General features: G+C 36.0%; 1 protein-coding gene across 1 annotated transcript in view; it reads right to left on the bottom strand.

Annotated features, from left to right (window-relative positions):
* The window catches only part of XIRP2 (xin actin binding repeat containing 2), a 67,573-nt gene that overhangs the window by 16,513 nt on the left and 27,882 nt on the right, over positions 1–23,178 (bottom strand). Inside the window, exons 3-6 of the mRNA XM_010982467.3 lie at positions 22,671–22,808; positions 2,460–2,570; positions 1,530–1,602; positions 457–587 (exon numbers count right to left, since the gene is read on the bottom strand). Coding sequence (XP_010980769.3) covers positions 457–587; positions 1,530–1,602; positions 2,460–2,570; positions 22,671–22,808 — 453 coding nt within the window. The remainder of the gene's footprint in view (positions 1–456; positions 588–1,529; positions 1,603–2,459; positions 2,571–22,670; positions 22,809–23,178) is intronic.

Raw genomic sequence — 23,178 nt, 5'->3', positions numbered from 1 at the left:
AGATTCCCCATACATCAATGACTCAGGATTTTAAAATTTACACATAATCTTGATTATTTTTCTTCCTTTACTTAATGTGCTATGCAGAGTAATCTAGAGGGAAACAACAAAAGTCTTAAAGTACTCTTGAGGGTTGTTTAGTTTTCTTTGAAATTTTAAACAGAACAGAGTAAGTATATGACATTTTTAAAATTGGCTTTATTACTTTATCTAATGTTAGTTATTAAAGTTTAGTGCATACATAATTTTTCTCTTTCCTAATTTTCTCTAGTGAGAAAAGTTTTCATTCTTTTTACTGCTCTTCTCATATAGAACAATATTCTTATGGAACAGGTTAAGTACCGGTTCAGGATATATTGTTGTTTGAAAAACCACCTCAACATTCAGTTTGAAAATGCTATGTATTTACATCTGGCTTTATACCTAATATGTCTCTGTGTAGAGAAACCATCTTACCTTAATCTGCTTGGCTGGGGTTGTCTCTTTGTCAGAATAAAGGACCTTTTCCTGGGCAGATTTTTCAAACTGCTCTTTTAAAAACTTAGTTGAAACCTTTGGAATCTCTTCCTCCTCAGGTGTATCTATGACTACAATCAGAAAAGAACACCAGGGATGTTATGTAGCTAATAAACATGACGTTTGAGAAGGCATTATAATGCTATGGGGAAACTTCCCATAATGTATGTTAAGTACAAATATTCAGGATACAGATGTATACATATGGCAAAATTTCATTATGTAAGTTAGTCTGTCAAGAAATACAGGAAGAAAAATGGTGGCATATATGATGAAACTTGTTTATTTTAATTGTATATATTTTCCAAATTTTCTACAAGCATGTTTTACTCTTATGCTCAGGAAAAAAATAATAAAAGTTAGAAAACAATAAAAAGAACAGCAGAAGAACAGAAAAGGAAGATCGACTTTCTTAAACAAAACTCAAGTAAAACCAAATTCAGATACTGTCAAGTAATGTTTGGGTCACCGTTGGCTTAAATGTTCCCTTTTAGCTCTTCAGGACAGCAAAACTTCTCATTCATCTTTTATAGGCAAAACACCTTGTACTCAATAACAGAAACTTGCATAGAGTTGTCTGTAGTCTAATCTCATATCTGCAGGTTGGGGAATTTGACTTAAAAGTGCTTAAATCTGTTAGTAAAAGTAACACACTCTAAATAGCTTTTCTGTTCTCAGGGAGCCTGATCAACATCAAGTTTGATTCTAGATCCCTGAGGCAAAAAGCATTTCGGAGGTGGCTGGCTTACCACTTTTTAGGCTTTGAGGATGAATACATCATAGGGCTGAAGGGCAGTGAACTCTTTTAGAAGCTTATTGCATCTCATACCACAGGCAAAACCTAAGTATAATTGTAAATAGAAGTACTACTACCCATTCCCTTTTGGGATCGTGAGTCATAGTTACTAACTTTACTTAGTGGGAAGGACTGTGCTTCGGAAGTCCTCCCTTCAAACACAGAAACATCAATAGGAAAAAGGTATGCTGGGGTCAACTCTACCCCAGGTTCTTACCTGTTTCTTGAACGTATTGATGGAGCTGAGAAGCTTGATTTATTTCCTTGGTGTGCTTTCCAAGATGAGAGACCTGTGTTTAAAGATAATTTAAAATAAGTAATTCTTTTTAAGAATTTAGTTATTTCAGGATTGCACACATATTCTTCCTTTCACAGTGATTTTTCATCTGACTTCAGTGCACATTGAGAAATGCTAATTAAACCTCAATCATTTATTTTAATGCATGAGCTCATGCTATAGCAGAACACATATGAATTGATACTGTGAATGAAAAATACTGCAAACCATATCAGTAAACAAAGAATGCTGAAGCCATCAAGTCATCAGCCACTGCTGCCACCCACCACAGTGAAGACAAGCCTGCAGCCCAGCCTCTGCAGCCACTCACAATGGTGCACTCTGAGGGGACTCAGAATAATAAAGGACAAGATACTGGCCCTAGAGAGCTAGATGCTTGTCAAAGGAATGAATTCAATGGGCCCAAATGTTTGCTTCCTCCCATACATAGAAAAGCACTAAATTCTCTAAGTTGAGATGTCTGTTTTTCTTTGGATAACTAGTAATCTTTTATTGTTCCAACTACCTGGTCTTTGTTGTAAAGCTCCTATATATTCTAGCTCCTCCCCTACCTCTTTGGAGCAGTCCCTCAGAGTGATCTGAGAGGCTATCATTCTGGCTCAAGTCCTCCTACCAAATAAAACATAACTCTCAAGTTTTAGGCTGCACATTTGTTTCAGTCGACAATACCTAAAGTGCACTTGTATTTTTAGGGTGCTCATTTTATTTTTCAAAGAACATCAACTCCACAGTGGGAAAAGAGACATTGATGTGTACGGATATTAAATACATAAAGGACAATAAAAGCAATTGCTTATAACAAGGTCAGAATTATCTTTATCTTTATCTGTTATCTTTCTAAGTAGTTACCATTTCTGTTCCAACAACATCAATTTTTTGTGCTTTGGAAGTTTCTTGTTCATTTCTTTCCATTTCCTGGCTGCTTCTTGAAATGTCGACCTGGCTGCAACAGATTACCTCCTGAAAATGAATGAATGAATGAGTGAATGAATGAATAGACAATGCCTTAAGAAAGGTCTGGAATTTTTAACTTTTTTTTAATTAATGGAATTTCAATGATAGAGTCTTCTGAAAAATAAATTAAGTTTCCTCAGTGTATTAGTTTGGTTGTTGTAACAGATTACCACAAATTTAGCATCTTACAGTACTGTAGGTCAGAAGCCTGGAATGGGCCTCACCCTGAATGGGTGTTGGCAGATGTCAGAAGGTATGTGTTCCTTTGCCAGCTCTAGGGGAGACTCCATTCCCTTGCTACTTGAAGTTCTAGAGGCTGGTCATTTTCATTGGCTCATGGCCTCCCTCCTCTATCAAGCTGAGCTTTCTCTCACTCTGACATCTTCTGGTTCTCTGTTCTGATCACCTCTTTCACTTTTAAGGACACTTCTGATTACATTGGACTAATCCAGAGAATCCAGGATTATCTCCCTGTCTAAAGGTCAGTGAATTAGCAGCAGTAATTTCATCTGCAACTTGAATTCTTTGCCACGTAACAACGTATTCCTAAATCCTGAAGTTTAGAACATGGACACCTCCAGGAGCCGTTATTCTGCCTACTGCCCTTAGTAAGCAGCAAATGTTAATTAGGCATCTTGTACTCAGTATGACAGAGATGAATCTCAGATAGCAAGTGAAAATCCTTGCTGAAATGTATTTTGTTGTTTGTGAGTCAGATTTTTGTTTTATAGAAAGATATTTCCCTCTTCAAGTTGGGCATCTAGTTTGATGACACATCCAGAGTTCAATGGAAGAATATAATCATTAAATATAACCAATATAAACCAGCCACATTATGCTAGTGTGTATTTCTCCATCTTCACATAGGGAGTTACTTTTTATTTTGGTTAAGTTAGCACAGGAGATTCTGGCTGAATTAGAAGGTTGAAGCTCCTGTTAATTTCAGTGATCCATCCCCGCTGTTACTATGGCTGTGCTCTGACACAAGTATATGGTTGATTGATTAACTGATCTGATGCAGTAGCTGGCATACTGCTAAAAATCTTAACATCAGAAAATAAGGATACAGACAGATGATTCTCCAAGAACACAGGTATTTAAACTCCTCTGAAGTTGGGAGTCCACTTTGCTCTTGATGTCTACATGACTAACAAATACTGTTTTTGAGATGGGATTTTTAAAAAAGTTGTCCTATTAGGGAATAGTCAAGTGAGTAAAGGTGCATTATTATTATTATTGATCAAATAGGAGCATTAAAGTTTTTTTTTTTTTAACGTGGAGTTAAATAGTGCTAAGCTATCAAACTCTACTCCTCTAAACCAAGAATAAATTCAAAATTAACTCATGAGATCTTGACTTCTGATTCTTATGTTTTTGCTAGTGGACTTGTAGTGTCTAGCATTTTCCCCCTAAGGGTATTTGGTATACAGAGTTAAAGTTCTGATTAACCACGTGGCAGTTAGACATTTGCTTAGAGATAATATAGTATGATCTGAACTTATTACACTTTTCTAGGAAGGAGAATTAAGTAAAAGTTGATACCCTCCCCAAAGTCCTACAGAGAATTGAAACCAAAATATAAGTTTGCCATTTAAAATGTAAATTATATTTCATTGACTGTGTTAATTAACTAGATGGAAGGAATCCTTTCACAATGTATATGCATATGAAATATCACAATGTACACTTTAAATAGTCCATAATTTTTTTAATTGAACCTCAATAAAGTTGAAAAAAATGTAGATTATATTTCATTAAATTGAAGACAAGGTAATTTTTTCCTAAGCAGAATGGGTTTCTAGCCCTAGTCAGTTATCCATATATATCAAATCATATTTATTAACATGCTTGACATGCAGTTTGTGCTAAGGAAAGTTTACTTAATGAATGAATGATTAAAATAGCAAACTTCCATTAATAAATTAACTTCATTCAACCCTCTATTTGCCTGAGAATGTCCTAAAAGTGAGGACAGAACAATAAGCAAAATGTGCCCCTTACTTTCTTAAGAGGGAGTATAGAAAATAAATAATCCATATGCTTTCCTTTGAATGCAAAGAATCCTAATTCCATATAATAAGAAACTTTGCATAATTCAGTTTTACTTCAGGATATCAATAACATTAGGCTGAGGGGAACAGTAACAGTCACTGAAAACCACAGATAGAAAAAATACACAGGTACAGAAAACAACTCTTTCCATTACAACTGTATGACTGTGGCAAGTCTATAGGAATATAATGAGAATATTCTATGGCTTTCTAATGACACATTGAGAAGTAAGAAGTATTGCTTAGACTGACAGTGAAAGAGTAGGGGACAGTGGGAAACTGACCAGTACCCAGATCCTTATTGAAGGGCACTCTCATCATTACTGTAGAATCACGTCTACCTGGAGGCCCAAATGACAAGCTATGGCCCAGAGACCAGCTTCTTTGACCCACTCAATGTTTTTTTAAAGTTTTAAAAATGTTAACATCTACAAAAGTCAAGATTTCTGCCTACTTTTGAAAATTTTGAAGATCTGTCAACACTGGGTTCACATTCCAACAACCAGTGGCTTGCTGGAACAAAGTCATGGCCAAGCATTCCAGTTGGGACATATACTTTTCAGTTGGTCACTGTTTCCATTACTTACTAATATTTAACATCAAGTTGACCCTCTTTAAAAAACCTGCCTGGAACCATAGAAATTTGTTTCTGATACTTGCTGCTAATTGTCAGGCTGAAAGAACAGAGTTAGTAACGTGGATTTGTATGTTGAGAAAGACAAATGCAAAATATTGGGATGAGAAAAACAGTAAATAAACTTATTTTGACACATATTTTAAAATAATCATTTTTGGGGGCAAACATTTTATACTTAATGTGTATCTACTTGGGTAAAAACAATCCACGTCTATCATCTCTAAGTATATTTTCTTGTGGGAGATGGCACAACATAAACAGTACAAGGGTACATAAATTTAGTTTAGACTTGTAAAGTTCGTACTTCAGCACTTACGTACTAGTACTAAATAGAACCGTAATTGCTACACTAGTTTGGTATATCAGTGTCAATGCATAATTTTACTGCCCCCTGTTTTCTGCAATTCTCATAAAGTCTGTCTTAAAATATTCCAAGATCTTGTTTCCATTATTTATTGTGTTTCACATTTTGCAACTGGTTTAGTTGGATTTTAAATCTGACTTTCATTCTTCCCAATTGCTGGTGTCTATAGGGTGTAGGGTTAGATAAAACTCTGGATCATCATAATGCTCAGGAAAGAAAAATCAAATCACACAAATAAAATGTAATGAAGAATTCTGGCCAGAACACCACACATAAATTCACAAGAAACAATTCATGACATTGGTACTTAGAAATTAAATTCAAATATGGATCAGGCTGCAAGAAGAAAAATGCAGTTTCATTCATAAGTAGATTAACCAAAGTCAGGAATGGGAGATTTGTACTCACTCTCTCCTTTATACTAGGTGTGCCATAACCTTTGTTAAGTTACTAAATCACACTTAAACTTAAAAAAAAAATCTTATTCATCTATTAAAAGAAAGAAACACAGAGGATACACGTGCTCTAATTTTGGACTCTAAGGGAGAAAATGTGACACAGTCACAAAACAATGTTATAACGTTTGTGTAGCTCACACCAATCTGATGCCAGCTCATAGGTTAGCCAAGTATATCACAAAAGTCTATCACTGATGTGCACGTCTCCTAAGGAGATTCCTCCAGCACAGGAAAGAGTTCACATTCTGCCTACCCAACCTGCCATTGTTACTATCACTACAGGAAGAAAACAGTGTACATTTCTACGAATAAAAATGCAAACTCATTCTAGCAGAATGAGTAAGGAAAGAAAAGGACAGGCTTTTTTTTTTTTACAGTGATCCACTATTATTGTGACTCTGAGAATTGTACCCAATAGAAAAAACATGGTAAAAGACTGGCAGGATAGCAGATGATAGCTGCCTCACTAGAGTGGAAAAAACAGTTCATGCTCAATGCCAGCAATTTAGCAATTTTACCCATCACTAACCTCATTTTTAATGAAACTAGAAAGGGTTATGATATATTAATATTATTTGCATTTTTGTCAAACAGACAAAAACAATGCCAAAATGTGCTATTTATGTTGGCAAAAATGTAGACTGAGCCAAAGTTTGAAAGAATAATCAGTTCTTTCTTTTAAGTGATAACTATACAGATTTATGATTGATATATTGTGTTTGCCTAGATTTGGAAATGTTCAAATGTAGACATGTTTTCTTTCACCCTGAGTTCTCTCTCTTTATTTTAAAAAAAATTTACTTTAAATTTTTACAATATAAAAATTGACATTCCCAGGTTATGAGTTTCACAGTAGGCTTTTCCAAATTCACTATACACTTTAGTCTTGGCTCAAAAATTATTTTCTCTTTGAAGCCTTTCCTTACCTTTCCACGCACAGCTAACTATTCCTGCTACTTTTATTGTATTCCTCTATTGTCATACATATCTCTATTACCTGCTGATCACATTTCACAGTCATATTTGATAATATGACCCTCTCCTTTAACTGAACACATGCATCCTCAAATCTCAACATTTAGCTTGTTGGTAGAGAGTAGATGCCCCCCAAAACATCAAGGAGTGAATGCATAGGCAAATAGTCACTCTTTTTTCTAGGAGTGTGAAAATTTTTTGATTTTATACAAATCTAGTTTAAAAATTAAGATTCTATTTTTTCCCTCATGATCCAATGATTTTGTTGTTTGGTATTCTGGCTGACCATCTTTGATACAGAGCATTTCCTAATTGGTAGGTGGCATTACTGAAGCTGATGTGTATAACAACAACATGTCAATTGCTGACAACGTGTGCTCAGAAGAGGCCTCATGATAACACTGCAAGTGATCAGAACATCTAGGAAGAACGTGGGTAGTGCTGTGGTGTTGTAAAGAGTAGTTGGCATCATGAGAGGGAGGACAAGCCTATATCAAGAAACCAAAAAGTACACAAAGGCAACAAACACATACAAAAAGGTAAAGAACCTTTCAAGATCGAAACATTTATTTTCAAGTGGTCTTTTCATAAAAGGATCTTCACAGTGCTAAACAAACTAGTTTGTATATTCTTTTTTTAGTGAATTGTTTTTATTGACTGAGTGGATGAATCTGATGTGCTGCCAAGTGTCATGTACAGATAGCAGTAGAATGCGTTGGGTAGAATTACTGTGACATTCAAAAATTAAGTTGAGATATTTATGATAATAATGAAAGACAATCATTTACTCTTATTTTGACTATCCAAGGGAAAGAAGGATCAAGGCAAATGTAAGTTGTGATTCTTCGTATAATTCAATATATTTAGAAGTGAAGCTTCCAGTTTTACTTGGTTCAGTAGCAGTCCTGCCTAAAGCTGTGAGTGTGACCTAGTTGGATTGTTGGATCCTAAGACTGATGATGCAAAATATCCAGAAAAAAATTAGGGTAATGACTTTTCCCTTCAAATCACTGCATCCCTAAATGTGAGTGATCTTATATAGCTTCACCTATACATATATTTATTATTCAGTCAACAGCTACTGAGCACCAACTCTCTCTATAGCATTTTGCTAGGCATTGTCAGTATTGTTTTAGTGAAAGTTTTATCTACCTATCTACCTCCCTACCTATCAAGCATCTGTCTATTCATCTATCTCTATATCTGTACAATATATAAAATATATACATATATGTTTCATGAAATAAAAATGGCTCTTGAAATTCTCTTGAGAGAAATTTGTAATATATACACATGCATGAATTATGCAGGTTTGTTGTATAAATCTCTGAGAGAAGTGCAATCATTCAATTAATTTCAACTCTTTCTTGACTCAAAGCAATTATGCTTTGGTCATATTTAGCTATAAAGAGCAAAACTTATCATTTTTAATACAAAATACTCAATTGAAAAGCAGGAATATTTGGCTTCAAAAAGAGGTTTCTGAATAAGTAATGCCATCTTTAACAGCTAAAACTCTGTCCTCTTCTTTCCTCAAAGTGTTATATATAGAGCCATACCCCAGCATCCAAAAATGCTGAAGATTCATAAGAACATATAAAAGATGCACTCTCAGTTGGGTTAAAAAACAAGATAGGTAAAAACACTCAATTTTCAGTAAAAGTTGCTTTCTAGAACTTTTATGTAGATATATGTTACATATGTATATATACACACATATATGCATGTATACAATATTTCAACCTAACATAGATGTAAGGCATCTTAAAACCAAAGAGGTACTAGGATACAAATAATCATAAAAATATAATAAAAGGGGCTAAAACTCAAGAAGCAGTGAAACTGAAAATAAAAAGCTTGCAAAAAGAATGAAAATATTTTTAAAGAAAAAGAAAACTGGGGTAACATGTATTTTATGTTATATATTTAGTGTTAATTAATGCAAACCAAAATGAGAAACAGAAGAATTCCACCTCTTCATTACTACCCCTTCCCACCAATGCCAATTGATTTGTAAGCCCTGCCAATTCTATCTTTATTGAGTCAATGCCCTTTTTACCCTAAAACTTCTGACCCATTTAAGTCTTTTAATTAACCTGCTATTCCAGTAGTCTCCCAATTTGCCTTCTTCCATCTAGCCTTGACCCCCTTTATATCAACCCTATACAGCCAGAAAAATCTTTCTTAAATGCACATCTATTCGTCTTACACCCCTGTTTGTTTCTTCAATGGTTTTTAGTTAGAATAAAGTAAAAATTCTTGATTATGGCATATAATTTTTTCTGTTATCTGGCCTTTGCTTACATCTGTAGCATCATGCCTCAATTATGCCCCACTATGTTCACAAACACATCATGCTATTTTACCTTTTGTATAAGTTGTTCCTTTTTACCTCAAATGTAATTCTATATTTATGAAAAATTATTTCCAGTCTCAGCTGAAGCATTCTTCACTCTTAGGTCCCTCCTGGACCATCCTTCATCCAGAGTCAAGTTCATCACAACCTTCTTGTGTCTCAACAAACCTCATTTATATTTTCTATCATAGAATCTATCATATTTCACTTGAAATTATTTGTTATAGTCTTTCTCTCTCATAGAGTGAGCTTCTTGAAGGTAAAACAATATCATACTCATCACTGAATCTTTTGTGCTTGACCTGTGATGAGGGCTTAATGGTTATCAGCTGAATAAAAAAATATAAGAAACAGACTCTGGAGTCAGCCTTCCTGGATTAAGATCACATTTGCTTCCTTTCTTTGGGCAAGTTACTTAGTTCTTCCATAAGTCCATTTCTTGTCAAGAAAAAAAAAGGGGGGGAGGCGGAGAGGAAATAATAATAGTGCCTGTCTCAGGAGGTTATTGTGAGGAAGTCAGTTAACATATGTGAAAGCCTGGCTCATAAGTGCCACATTAGTATTTGCTATTTTTACTTAACAAATATTCATTGCATATTTTCCCTGTGTCACTGTGTCAGCTATTTTCTTAGTAACTCAGGATGCACAGCAAACAGGTAAAAAAAAAAGATTGAATGAAAGTAGATTGTGGATATGTCAATGAATTTTGCCATATATTTTTTCATTATGGAAGTAAGCCCAGAAACTAAAGAAAAAGCAAGTTTAATATGTAAATTTTTTTCCACCAGAGCAGTAATGGATTTGGGGGTTTATTCAAAGGAAAAGAAGCAAGATAGTGCTTATGCATATTACGACCCTTCTAAATCCTTCTGGTCCCTAAGACATGGACATTTCTATAAAGACATGGCCAGAGAGTGGCTTTCTGATTACCTATCCAGTTTTTCTCTGGTTCCTCTTTCATGAACTGACACCCAGTGAAGAGTCAGTGAACAGTGATTTAATCTTCTGCTACACAATTCTTCTCACACACTTAACTCTTTCCTAAAAGGCTCTTGTGTGACTCTCACCTAGACTATAATTAAGAACATTAAGATTGGTAATGTACATATCCTTTTATCAGTCACAGCTCCTAATTTCAAGCATCAGACTCTAACCGATTTAAACAGGAAAGGTAATTTGTTAAAGAGACATAGCAGAAATGCATTTTGTGGACTCACCAGGATTCCAGAGAATAAGACTTGGAGGTTTTGTGGCCAGTAATACTTTCGAATCATGCTGCAGAACCTCCCTTGCTGCTGACACTGGACCCACCCACTGCTGAAGCCATCAATATTATAATGATATTGCTTCTAGAATGGCTACTTCTTGATATTTGATGTCACTAATCTCCTGCCACCAGCCATCACCAAAATGGATTCTGCATTGTCCCTGCTTCTCATGCCATTTTATTACTTCTTTATGCAAAGCCTGAGCTGGAGGTGTCTGATTGGTGCAGTCTAGTTCACAAGCCTGGGTCCTAGGTCCAGGAGAGTAAGTGCTTGGTATTTGCAGCTTCTCCTAGTGGAAGCTGGCTCTGCCTCCTCAGGTGGTGGCATCCTCAAGTACAGAAGGAGGTTCAGATGTCCAGAAGAATGAAAAATGTACATTACCTCTCCTAAGAAAGTATTATTTATAAACACTGAGGTCTTATTAACCAAACAGAAATCAGTTAAAAACACAAGGAAAGGGATGCTGCTCGTTTTTGACAACAGATAACATAGTAGAAATCACCATTCGTGTCTTATGATGAAATTAATCTGGGCTTATTTCTTGGCAATATGTATATTCCACGCGGCATTACAAGTTCCTGTAGGAAGACTTGAAGACAGTACAATTTGCCTGCTAAAAGGGTCATGAAGAGGTCCCATCATACAACCTGCCTCCTTCTTTCACTGTCCCTCTGAGTCTTTTTGGACAACAGTCTTGTTCACTGGGAGGAATACATTTGAAATCCTTATATAAAATCCAAACAGAAGAAAGAAGCACAATAAAACAGATTTGGACCTGATGTAAGCATTTCAAGTTTATCTGTGCAAGCAAGGCATTTCAGGTAATGGTTAATTATGGCTACAGTTAATTATTCTGATTGCTTGGGCTTTCTTCAAAATGAGGAGAACACAAGAAAAATAAAAGTGTAATTTCTTGTAATTTCCCTGGTCCACTGGTCAATATATCTACTAGTAACTTGGGGAATGGAAAGAGACTGAAGTGGAGACAGGAATGTTGGGTTATAGGCTGGAGTTTCTCATTAATTTAAGGAGAAGTCAGGTAAGTAAATCACAACTGAAACTTAGAATCCTCATTTGTAATCTGCTGGGATAGAGACTAGGGAAGCACTGAAGGAGACAGAAAAGAGTTACTACTGATTGAGTGGTGTACGTGTCAGGAAATGTACAAGGCCCTTTATACTTTATAACATCTAATTTCTTTAGAATTCTACCATTTTTAAATTCTACATGTTGATTGCACATGGACTTAATCAGTAAAAGGAGTTGAAGGGAAAATGCTGTGCAAGATGTGAAAATTCCAAACATATACCATGAATACAGTGATGAACAAGAATTCCATCAGCCAGCTGTTTTGAATCAATGTTGTTAACACCTAAAAGCAGTAAGTGATGTGCTCAACGTGCACTTAACGGTGTACCAAAGTGCATTTAAAGTAGGGACAAGAAAGATAGTCATTATTTTCAAGTAGCTGAATATGTTGAAGAACTGCACTGAAATGCCTTCAAAGAATCCAAAAATCAATAATCACATGCAGTAATTTTTATTGCATATTAACTTTTAAAGAATCATTTCACCAGAATACCCTTTTCACTAATGTATCAGGTAACTACATAATTTTCTTTATTTATTTTAGGGTTGGTGATTCAGTGAAACATTTCTATCAATAAAATATTGGTCACCAAGTGCAAAGTTTCAAGAAATATAAAAATCAATGTCAGAATTAGAGGGGTCTCAAAATTGAAAAGAGGTTCTTACAAAAAAGGACAAAGAAATATTTGCTTTAAGTAGATGCTTAAATAGTATCATTTTATCTAAAAATATACATCAATAACTAATAAAACTTGAGTGATTTAATGCCTATAGATTTAGAGAAACAAATCAGATGAAATGACACTAAATGACATACTCTTTGATCTGTACTAGATTTCCTCCCAATTGTGCTTATCAATTCCAGTGCACTGGAAAGGACAGAACTGTAGATTCACGACTGAAGATCAAGTTAGTTCCATAAGGATGAGTCAGAGCAGATGAGATTCAAACAGGCTTTGATAAGGAGTGATAGTCTTTAAAACTTACTTCAAGTATAGTGGTCTATGTATGACATAGTAAAAGAGAAATATTTGATCACATATCTCAAAATTATAAGAGAGATTATACTGAGCTTGGGTGCCAAACACAGAACCTACAGTCGTTATACTTAAGTAATTTAACCTGCATTTTGTGTAAAATGATATTGCCTGTCTCATCAGTTTTTTTTATAGGAGGAAATCAACATATTTGCATTTGATTCTGATATAGAAAAAGTAGTTCTGAATGTGTCTATAATTCTTTATATTTTTTCACACTCCTGCTTCCCCACAAATTATTGCTTTTCTTCTTTCTCTATTTTCTGTACCCAGACTTGATGGTACACTTTCTCATTATCATAATCCCCTCTCTAGTAATGAAATGCCTGGAAAAAAATAAATATGGGAAGGAAAAGGAATTGAGAGGAAAAAAAGAAAAGTTTTTTGATCCTCCAAAAGAAAAGAAACAAAATATGATCTGGGGGGACTTTGTTGATGTTTTTAGAATAATGATATGAAATGTTTATGATAAAAGGCTCACAAACAGAACCGCAGCCTCAAGTACTAACTTCACTGAAGCTCGCTAAATCCTCCTCAAACATTTCCATACACCATCCAGTGTGATGAAGTGCAGCATCGAAGGAAGGAATTTCAAATGCCCTGGCGGGATGTCTCCAGAAAGCCCTGATATTTACCCAAGAATAAGGAAGATGGACTGTGCACTTGGCTCCCCCTGTTGGTGTCCATCAAGTGGCTGGTACATGATGTGCCCTGTCCTGATGAAGCTGGAAACGAAGGAGCCTCTCAAAGATTTGTTTCTTACCATAATGGGTAGATCAGTCAGGATAGAGAGGGATAAAGAAAAGGCATAAGAACAGGCTGTTAGAAGGAGATGTAATCTTACTCAGGGTTCCAAGATGTTGAGATTTGCAAAGAAGCTGGAAAAAATGAAGAATTTCCTAAACATATTTCTGCAATAAAATGGTACTAAGGACAGAATGCCTCTTTCTTTGCTCAGGACTTGTGTTCTTCCAGTTTCTTTTTTTTAGCATGATAATTCATTTGCAGTTATGCAAACTAATAAATAAACGAACATCCAAAAGAACAGACAAGCTTGACTCAATCCAATCATTTTCAGAGACCCATGAGGATGGGTTTATTTTGAGAAATATCAGACCCAGAAGCAGCAGAAAAAGCTAATAATATCCTCTGATGTCAAGTGCTTACAGAAAACACCCATTTTCATAAGGGTAACTATGTGGAAAGAACATTTTGCAGATTTTACTAAGTTCTGCAAACATCATGATTTGGTAATACTAATGGTGTCTTTTGTTGTTGTAATTTTCCTTGCTCCTCACAAACTAGCAAACTCTCAGAACCTAAAATTCTGTATCTTGCCATTCTGTTTTAAAATTTAAAAAGAAAATAAATTTAGTTAGTATATTATAATATTTTGTCTATGTATTTGAGAATTTGACAAAGAGCACATTTATATTTCAAAACTAACAGGAGACTTCAGATTGATGAAGGGGCTATACAAATGTACTTTTTCTACTCCAACTTCTCTAAATAGCTACTCCCTCCCATAAGAGAAGAGATAAAATTTGATTATGTCGAAATATCTGTGTTTTACATCTTTATCAACATCAAAAACTTTCTGAGATCACCCATTGAAGCCCTGAGAACATGAAACACTGTGCTGTGACTTTGTGTCTTTGGGGAAAGGGTCCAGGTGACACTCTCAACCACACCAGGTCCGGTGATAAGAACAATACCATTCCTTTTTTCCTAAAGCAATCCCAATTCCTTTTATTTTAAAGGAGTGAGGGGTACATTTGTAAGTGCACTTGTCTTCTGTAAAGGAAACTGAACCTGGGTTCTATAAGAACAAATAGGTTTATGGAGATAGAAAACTTACAGTACCATTAAGAAGAGGCACTATGGTAGTAATACTCCAATAACTGGGGAAATGTTGCTCCTACAAATTTTATTTTGGAGCACAAATAAGATGAATTGCAGAAAGAAAGGCAACCCATTCAAGATTTTTTTGGAAGCACTGAATCTGAGTTTGCAACTCAGTCTTCCTTACGACTGTCTGTACTATCCACTGAGGCCCTGACTGCCTGAGAAACAATGCCAGGGCTGCCTTCATATGGTAATGTCTCTAAACCCTCCAAGCCACAGGCAGATTAGTTTGTTTGCTTATTTTTAGCACAGTAAAGGAATCCAGGCAGAATGTATGTACTGGATGGATGACACTGTTTCATCAAGAAGACAGTTTCCACAAAAGACCCAGGAAAATGCTTTGCTAATATCTGCACACTGTGGGGTTGCAATGCGTTTCCCTTTATAAGGATGCACTGGGATGGCCTACAGTGCTGCCCCAGGGGAGGGAGGAGTGAATCTCTCTACATCAGCATATACCAGCAGACGCTGCAAAAGAAGCTGAAATTGGAAGTTGCAAAGGGACCATGACTGAGACTTCATGGTCACGCCTCAGCAGACAGTTAGCAATTACCATCAAATTCATCTGGGGACAGCAGAAGTTGAGAGTTACAGTGCGGGGCTCTAAAGTAATGGGATTAATGCCAGTAGATCACAGAGGACGGTCTCACTGTGCTTTATGTGCACACCTGGTATCCCAGGGGGAGTCTACATATTAGTTGCCTAAGGAGCCAAACGTCTATGAGCATGTGACTACATGATTTCATAAGGTTTATCTCTTTATAATCAAGTCTGATGTCTTTCAGAAATTATTTGTACAGAAATATCAAAGGTACAAACCCAAGAAACATTAAGTATACAGATTGTATAATCCTATGAAATTAAAGTTTTCAATGAAAGATGGCAATATTAATAAGTTAAACAGTTAAATCTGTTTTAATTCATTATTAGCATATCTGTGTAGCCTAAGGTAATAAATTATTTTTAGTTTATTTTTATTTTAATTGGTTTATTTTAAATGTTTTGATATATCTTTCTTGAGTTCATTTCTATCATTCCATTACTTAGTTTTTTTTAATATTCAAATATCTTTGTAAATCTGCAAAAAAACCCCACTACTTTAATACTGCCTGCCATTAACAAAGTAGTTAGTTGGGCTTGGGGAGAACCAGTAAATTGATTGTTTGGCTGATTGACATTTATTATATTCACCATGATTTCATTAAGCCCTTGCTTTCTCGGTTCTCTGCAGTCCTTGTTCTATTCTTTGACTGCAGTAGGCATCTCAGGAGAAATGTCGATAGAAACAGAAGGGCCTGGCTTCAGTGTGAGGAATGAGGCAGAGGAGAAGCCTCAGATGAGAAACTAAATGGGGAGTGGTCATCTCTGGGATAACAAATCCTGGCTCAGGTTTGCCCTGCCATGTTCATTCCTGCACGTTAGAATCCTCTGTGGAGCTATAAAATCCCCTGATCCCTGACCACAAGCCAGAATAATGCAATCAGAATTACTTGGGCTGTCCACGGAGTTCCAGTGTACCACCAGAGTCGAGGACTACCTTCCTGAGGGCCTGGGTGACTTAGGTGACAAGAGCTCCCACTGAGATTTCATGTCCCTGCCTAACAGGGGGAGCATTTCAATTCCAAATCCTAATCCAGACAGAGAAAAGGTAGGAGGAGACATGTCGGGGGCTCTGAAAAGGTCTTGCTTCAGGTCTTGAGTGATGTGGAAACTGGCAGACAGAGGCTGAAACCCACTACCACTACATTCCTGTATCCCAACCCAGGGAAACCTGAGGTAGAGTCATGTAGTAGGGGCTTCATAAGGACTATGGGGTGCATTTCCAGACAAACTAGGCCCATGCAGGCCTTATGCAAGCAAGGGAAGAATCAGTGGTTTGTTGGGGCAGGTAGAAGAGGGCTTTCTTTCCTTTCACCATGAGAAATACATTTTCACAGTTTAGTTTGTGTTTTCGCTTTTGTTTTCCTCATAGTTGGGAAAAGCAGTACTAAACACAGTTAACTGACTTCACATCTTGAGCAAGGATTTTTTTTTTTAACCAAATATAATTATTTTCCATTCAGTTTCTGTAGAAAAAAGTATGGGGTTCCGCCAAGACCTACAGAACTATAGGAAGGTGGATACGGGGAAGAAGACAGGAGACACAGACTGAGTAGCAGGAGGTCTCCAGTTGCAAAGTATGTACAGGGCTGTTAATTTGAAACCAATCTTTAACTACCTAATGAGCTCCTGGGAAATGATTCTGTCTCTTGGGGCAAAGATCCAAAAAGAAAGGCAAGGTGTGAGGCACAGAACAGTGCCATCCTTCTTTGTCACTTTACATATGCATAAAATGTTTATGAATTGCATTCTACTTTGGGAATAATTACCACTGTATTATGCTTTAGTGGCAGTACTACTAATGACAATAGCAGGTGCTTAGTGAACAGCTAATGTCCACCAGGCGTTCTAGTAAGAGTTTTACATGAACCATCTCATTTTATTCTTAACACATGCCTGTTACTTCATCCTTGCTTTACAGAAGAGGTTAGGTGGTTAACTCAGGGGACTATAAACCTGGCTGTCTTGACTGTGGAGCCAGCAAGCCTAACCATTACTTGAAACTGCCTCATTTGGGGTGGGGTTACTTTGTGCTATAGTAATCATTTTAAAACCATGTATACAACTAAAAGACAACACAAGACACTTTTGGCTGCACCCTTGTGTGCTGATAGAGATCTAGATTAGGCTGGGGTTGTTAATTAGAACCTACGCCCTTGAAAAATTATGTATGTGGCAGAAAGCTAAAGGCAGATTTAAAACATTTATATGAGAAATGCTTTGCCATGTGGACATTTAGCTGCTAAAATATGTTTAGTTTGCTAGAAAATAATTACAGGTCACCTTTAAAGAGTCTAAAACACACAGATGTCAGATCACGTCTGTCACAAACTGTCAAAAACGTTTTGTATCAACCTAAAATTGTCCAGAGATTGTTCCAAATCCACACAGTCTTCTAAAGTGCTCATGTTTACATGAGGATTTCTGCAACAGCAGATGTATGTGGAAAGATACATGCTGTCTTGCAGCTCCCTACTGGTCCACATCACACTTGGTGGCAGGGAGCAAAGGTCAGGAATACTTTACTTTCTTGACGTAGAGTCAGTGCCCCATTTTCACGTGAAAGCAATTACCTATTTACCAGACTTTTAGAGCTCCACCTGCTCCTCCCTACTTAAGTGACTTAAAAAGAAAAAAAATAAGCAACTCCAGAAAAAAGGAAGCTTCCGGGATGCCACAATTAATACACAAAGAGCTACTCAGTACTGCGTAGATACTAGATAAAGAAAACGAAGAAGAAATAAGCATGAGAGGATGAAAATCAAACCCTGAATGTAAGAATATGGTACAAAGAAGGAACGTCTTAAGGCTGCTAATGGGTCCGAGGTTTGTTTGTTGGAGGAATGGAAATGTTCTAAAATTAGATTGTGGTGATTGCACAATTTTGGGAAATATATCAAATAGCCATTGAATTGTACACTTAAAATGGGTGAATTTTATGGTATGCAAATTATCTCAATAAAGCTGTAAAAAAAAGAAGAAAAAGAGGAAGAAATCCTTAAACAACAACAACAAAAAACAATCCAGAAACCATAGAATGGGCAAGTGAAAATGAACTCTGAAAGGAGATAATGGCAGTTTCATACCCAAAACACAGTTATCCTAATACCTCCTCCGGCATACATCAAGAAACCCTTTCAAGGATGGGGCATGAGTTACTGAAAATGTCTTTCCCAAATGGGGCCTGTTATAGTGAGTGGATTAAAAATATCCCTTGTTAAGTGGTCCTTTCCATTCTAGCATTAAGAACCTACTGATTTTCACTGGAATAGAACACAGAACTCAATCTTAAGACAAAAATCAGAAACAGTGCTTATGTGATATTTCTAACCTAAATATCATTAGAACATAGGCTGAATGGCTTCTCATCCTTTCAAGAGGGTTGGATTTCATTCATATCTCCAGGAATCAGCAATGGGTGTTTTGAAAAGCAGAATCTAAATGGGTGATATTAAAAAAGGTTACTGTTAGCTACTAGAGTCACCTAATAAAGTTTTCCCCACCACATGCTTCTAAGAAGCTGCACCCTCTCCCCACACCTCCTTCCTCCAGGGGCCCTGGTTTTTCAGAGCGGCTTCTTTTTCTGATTTACATAAGGAGACTCCACAGGCTAGCAGTGAGCTGCTGACTGGTAGACAGGCAGAAACATAAAGATGGCAAGTCTAGGACACATAAACAGGACATAATTCCATGTTTAAATGTCTAGCATAAATGAATGTTCCTATATCTTGTACCTCCTTTTTTCCCTCTAGGTATAAAATAATCAATCAGCAGACAGAGTAACCTTTAACCTCGGAGACAGCTTAATTTTCAAAATCTGTTTAGTCCCATTGTTGATCTCCCAGACAAACTGTTTCCAAATAGCTAATTGCCCTGAAACATCTGACTTCAATACATTAGGAAGGAAAAAGACAGATAGGACTTAATTATTGTACCTTATGAAATTATTACTAATGGTGACATTAAATATCATCAGAAATCTAGACAAATGTTCTTTCTTATAACTCTAATTAAACTTGATTTCCAAGTTAATACTAGTTTTTATATGTCAGGAAAATAAATATTTTTCTGGCCAGGGGCAGACTTAGCAGAGAGATAAATCTCAAGTATTTTCAACTAGCAAAGAAACCAAAAACACTGCTAGAGCCGACAACAGTTTAGGTGAGACAGAATTAACTGTCTGTGTACCATTAAATGTTTTATCCTCAATCTCTGCTGATAAAAGACGTGATTCTAAGAATGCATTTAGATAGCTTTAAAAGTTTAAGTGAATATCTAAGGCACGATTTTTCTACGTTTTCCTCTCAGTAACCAAACTTGACATGTATTTCAAAGTTCTGTTTAGGATTATAAGTTTATCATTTGATTTTCTAAGATACAGATGGCTTTTTTCTTTCCTTTTCTCACAGACTTCTGCATACAGTTCAATAATGGTATTTACTAGTTTATTCCTGCACATATTTCCTTTATATTTTATTTATACTGCACTGCATTATGACTTAGATTTAGTCATTCCTCATGGAATTTCGGGGTATTATTAGTATGTCTAAAGGTAGATAATGAAAATGAAGTTCAGAGAGGTCACTGCAGGCCCAGAGTCATGCAGACTTTTAGTGCATAGGTTTTCATTTTTTTTTTTTTTTAACTACTCTCACACACTTTAGTATTTCCTGTTCATAGAGCAGGAACTACAGCTTATAATAATAAACTAGATTTGCAAGGAGCTTCTAGTGAATATGTATTTGTTGATTTGGTTATCTTTGTTTTTACCCAACATCCATTCATCCTTTGTTTATAAGGGTATGCTGAGAACTTCCACTTAGGTAAACAGGGATAGAGGCCTCAGCCAATCAGCATCCTCTGGCTACAGCAATTTAGTTTTAAGAGGAGAATGTATATTCCATTCAGAGCCAATTAAATGCGGTAAGGCTTTTTCCTGGGACTTCTGGGAAAAAAAGATTCTTACTCTTTCTCTGCATCTTTTTTACTCCTTTCTGGGGAAAACCTGGGTGAGAATGGGACCAGCTCAGAGGAAGTGAGGCTGAGAGGCAAAAAAAAAGAAAAAATATGATCAAGGAGAAACTCAGTTTTTTAAGCAAAGACTTGTGAAGTGCTTACAATGGGCCAGGCACAGTCTTAAGCACTGTACAGAAACAGCCCATTTAATCCTTTTAACAAGCCTATGAGGTGGGTGTTATTGTAATCTTGACTTTATAATTGAGGCCGCTGATGCACAGGGAAGTTAAGAAACTTGCTTAATGTCACACAGCTAATAAGTGAAGGAGCAGGGATTTGGACCCAAGTGATCTTGCTCCATCCCAGTGCTCTTAGCCATTGTGCTAGAGATATACTTTGAGCCCTTAATTACAATGATGGTAAGGCAATACATGCTTAACAATGGGTTCTCAAAAACAAAACAAACAAAAAAAAACACAGGAAAGAGGGAAGGAAGAGAAAAAAAGAAGGAAGGAAGAAAGGAAGGAAATACATTTCTGACTTGCTGCATTTAGCATATCCCCTTGTCATAATTATCCTTAATGTGGCTGATTTCAATCTTTTAACATGACATTATCCAGTTCCAAATTCTTACAAATTTAAGAATCGAAGAGTTGGTACAAGCCAGTAGCTCTAGTACACCCTGGAGCTTACATTCAAACCTTCCTTCCACAAGGCTGCATTTTTATGAATCTGTAATGTTCCCTCTGGTTTAAGACACTTGTGGTTGTGTTTTCGGTCTTTTGCCATATTAAAGAGTCCTAATTTATACCAAGTTTCACAGATGATGAAATCCTTTCACCGAAATTGCTGTTTGTCATATTTGACCACCACAATCACTTCCTGAGGCTGACAAGTCATTCATCAGTTTCCCTAACTTAACTCAACAGAAACTGAGACTTGAGGAGGTTATAAATTTGGACTATATAGTACCGGCTACATAATTTGCCAGACCCAGTGTTAAACGAAAATGTAGGGTCCCTTGTTCCAAAATTTTTAGGAATTTCAAGATGATAGCAGAGAATGAAACTAAGTGCAGGGCCCTTCTAAGCATGGGGCCCTGTGCAACTGCCCGGCCACATACCCAGGAAAGTAGCCTTGAGTCTATGTCACCCCGCTGGTAAGTGACAGAGGTGGTGTGTGAACTCAGACCTACAAGTCCTATAGGCTTTACACCCTATCACATTTCTTCTCTGCAAAATAAAGGATCTGTAAATACTTTACCTATACTTCTGTGTAAGAGTTATTTAAATTATTAATGATAACTCTATATTGTATTGTTGATCAGTTTCAAGCAAACACACACATTGATTCACTTAGACTCCTTTGTTGCAAAAGCTATATATTAGATCACAAGTATATCCAATCCTAATTTATTTACATGACATTTAGGCAAAATTAAAAGAAATCTTACTGTTAAATTACTGAGCTATCTATATTGCACATTTTGTACTTTTCAGACAAAGCCAGAAAAAGAAAACAAATACTATTTCACATGTCACATTTTTAATCACTGTCTGATATGCCTCCCCCTACCATACACAATCACTTGCCTTAATTTTTAAAACTTAGGCAACTCTAGATATTCTAGGGATTTTTCTGAAAAACAAAAAAACAAAAAAACCCACTTTTCTCTTCTGCTACAAAATTTCAGAAATACCCTGATTACTTTCTTCCTCATTGAAAACATGGTCCTAAGTACAGCTGTTTACAGTGCAATTACTATTTTTCAAAGTGCCAGGCTCAGTCTAATGAGTTTTATTACTTAGATTTTCACATTCAAAAATCATTACTACCCATGACAATATTTGGTGATATATGATAATGGTGTAATGAAATGGGAAAAAAACTTATATAAGATAGCATTTAGGAGTTGCATTATGAAGTTTTATATAACATCTGCGTTCTACTGCTCAATTTTTGATGATTTTAAAGAAAACAGAAAACTCACCACAATAAGCAGCTGAATAATGCTTCCAATTTAATTTATACAAACAACCTGAATAGTTTATCATGAAAGATAACCGAAAGGTAGAGGCTCAATATTTACATTGTTCTCAACATTTCTATTTACCTGTCGACTAACTGAGGCTATTTAATTTTAATTCATGTATGAGACATTTGAAGCTGAGAGGGAAAATATTCCAGTATGATTCCTTTAAAAACATGGCAAAATGCTCCAAATAAGTAAATCAATACACTGATATACTTTAAAGATGATTTTCTAAAACATTTTAAAATTACCATTCTTGTTAATGAGTAGTGAAAGTAAATAAACCGCTAAGAGGGCAGGGGTGTGTGTTTTATGTTAGCACCGAAATGAGAGCATTGCAACCAGATGTGATTTATCCTTTACCGACAGTAGTGTTACCTGCTCAGATCTGTTCTGGTGCTGGTATTGGTGCTGGGAAAAAGTATCATAGGAAGAAGCAATTTTGTCCTTCTCAAATTGTTTCTTCACTCTGGCCAGACCACCAGGCACTGTGCACATTTCTGACTCCTCCATCATCTAAGACAAATCAAGGAAAAGGAAAATTCAGCTTTACATCTACTCACAATGGGATTCTCAAGCTATTTGTTTAAAAATAGTTGACAATTATTAATGGGTGGCATGAAAAAGATATTAACACACATGATTATTTCGGTAGGTCCTTATTACTGAAAACCTTAATAAAAATAATCTCTCCATGTTGTTTTCTCATGTATCAGTCTTTTGATATAAAGTCAGGAGGATCTTCAAAATACTGAGCTAATTTTCCTTATCCGATAGATTTTGATGTCTGGAGATTAGATCTATTAGAATGTATTTATCTCATAATACACAGACTAGCAGAAATTAGAATAATGGTTTCAATTTAATCCACAATAAAGTTGTCAAT

The sequence above is a fragment of the Camelus dromedarius genome, chromosome 4 (genome assembly GCF_036321535.1).
Source record: "Camelus dromedarius isolate mCamDro1 chromosome 4, mCamDro1.pat, whole genome shotgun sequence".
Taxonomy (NCBI): domain Eukaryota; kingdom Metazoa; phylum Chordata; class Mammalia; order Artiodactyla; family Camelidae; genus Camelus; species Camelus dromedarius.
This window is presented reverse-complemented; position numbering and strand designations above follow the sequence as displayed.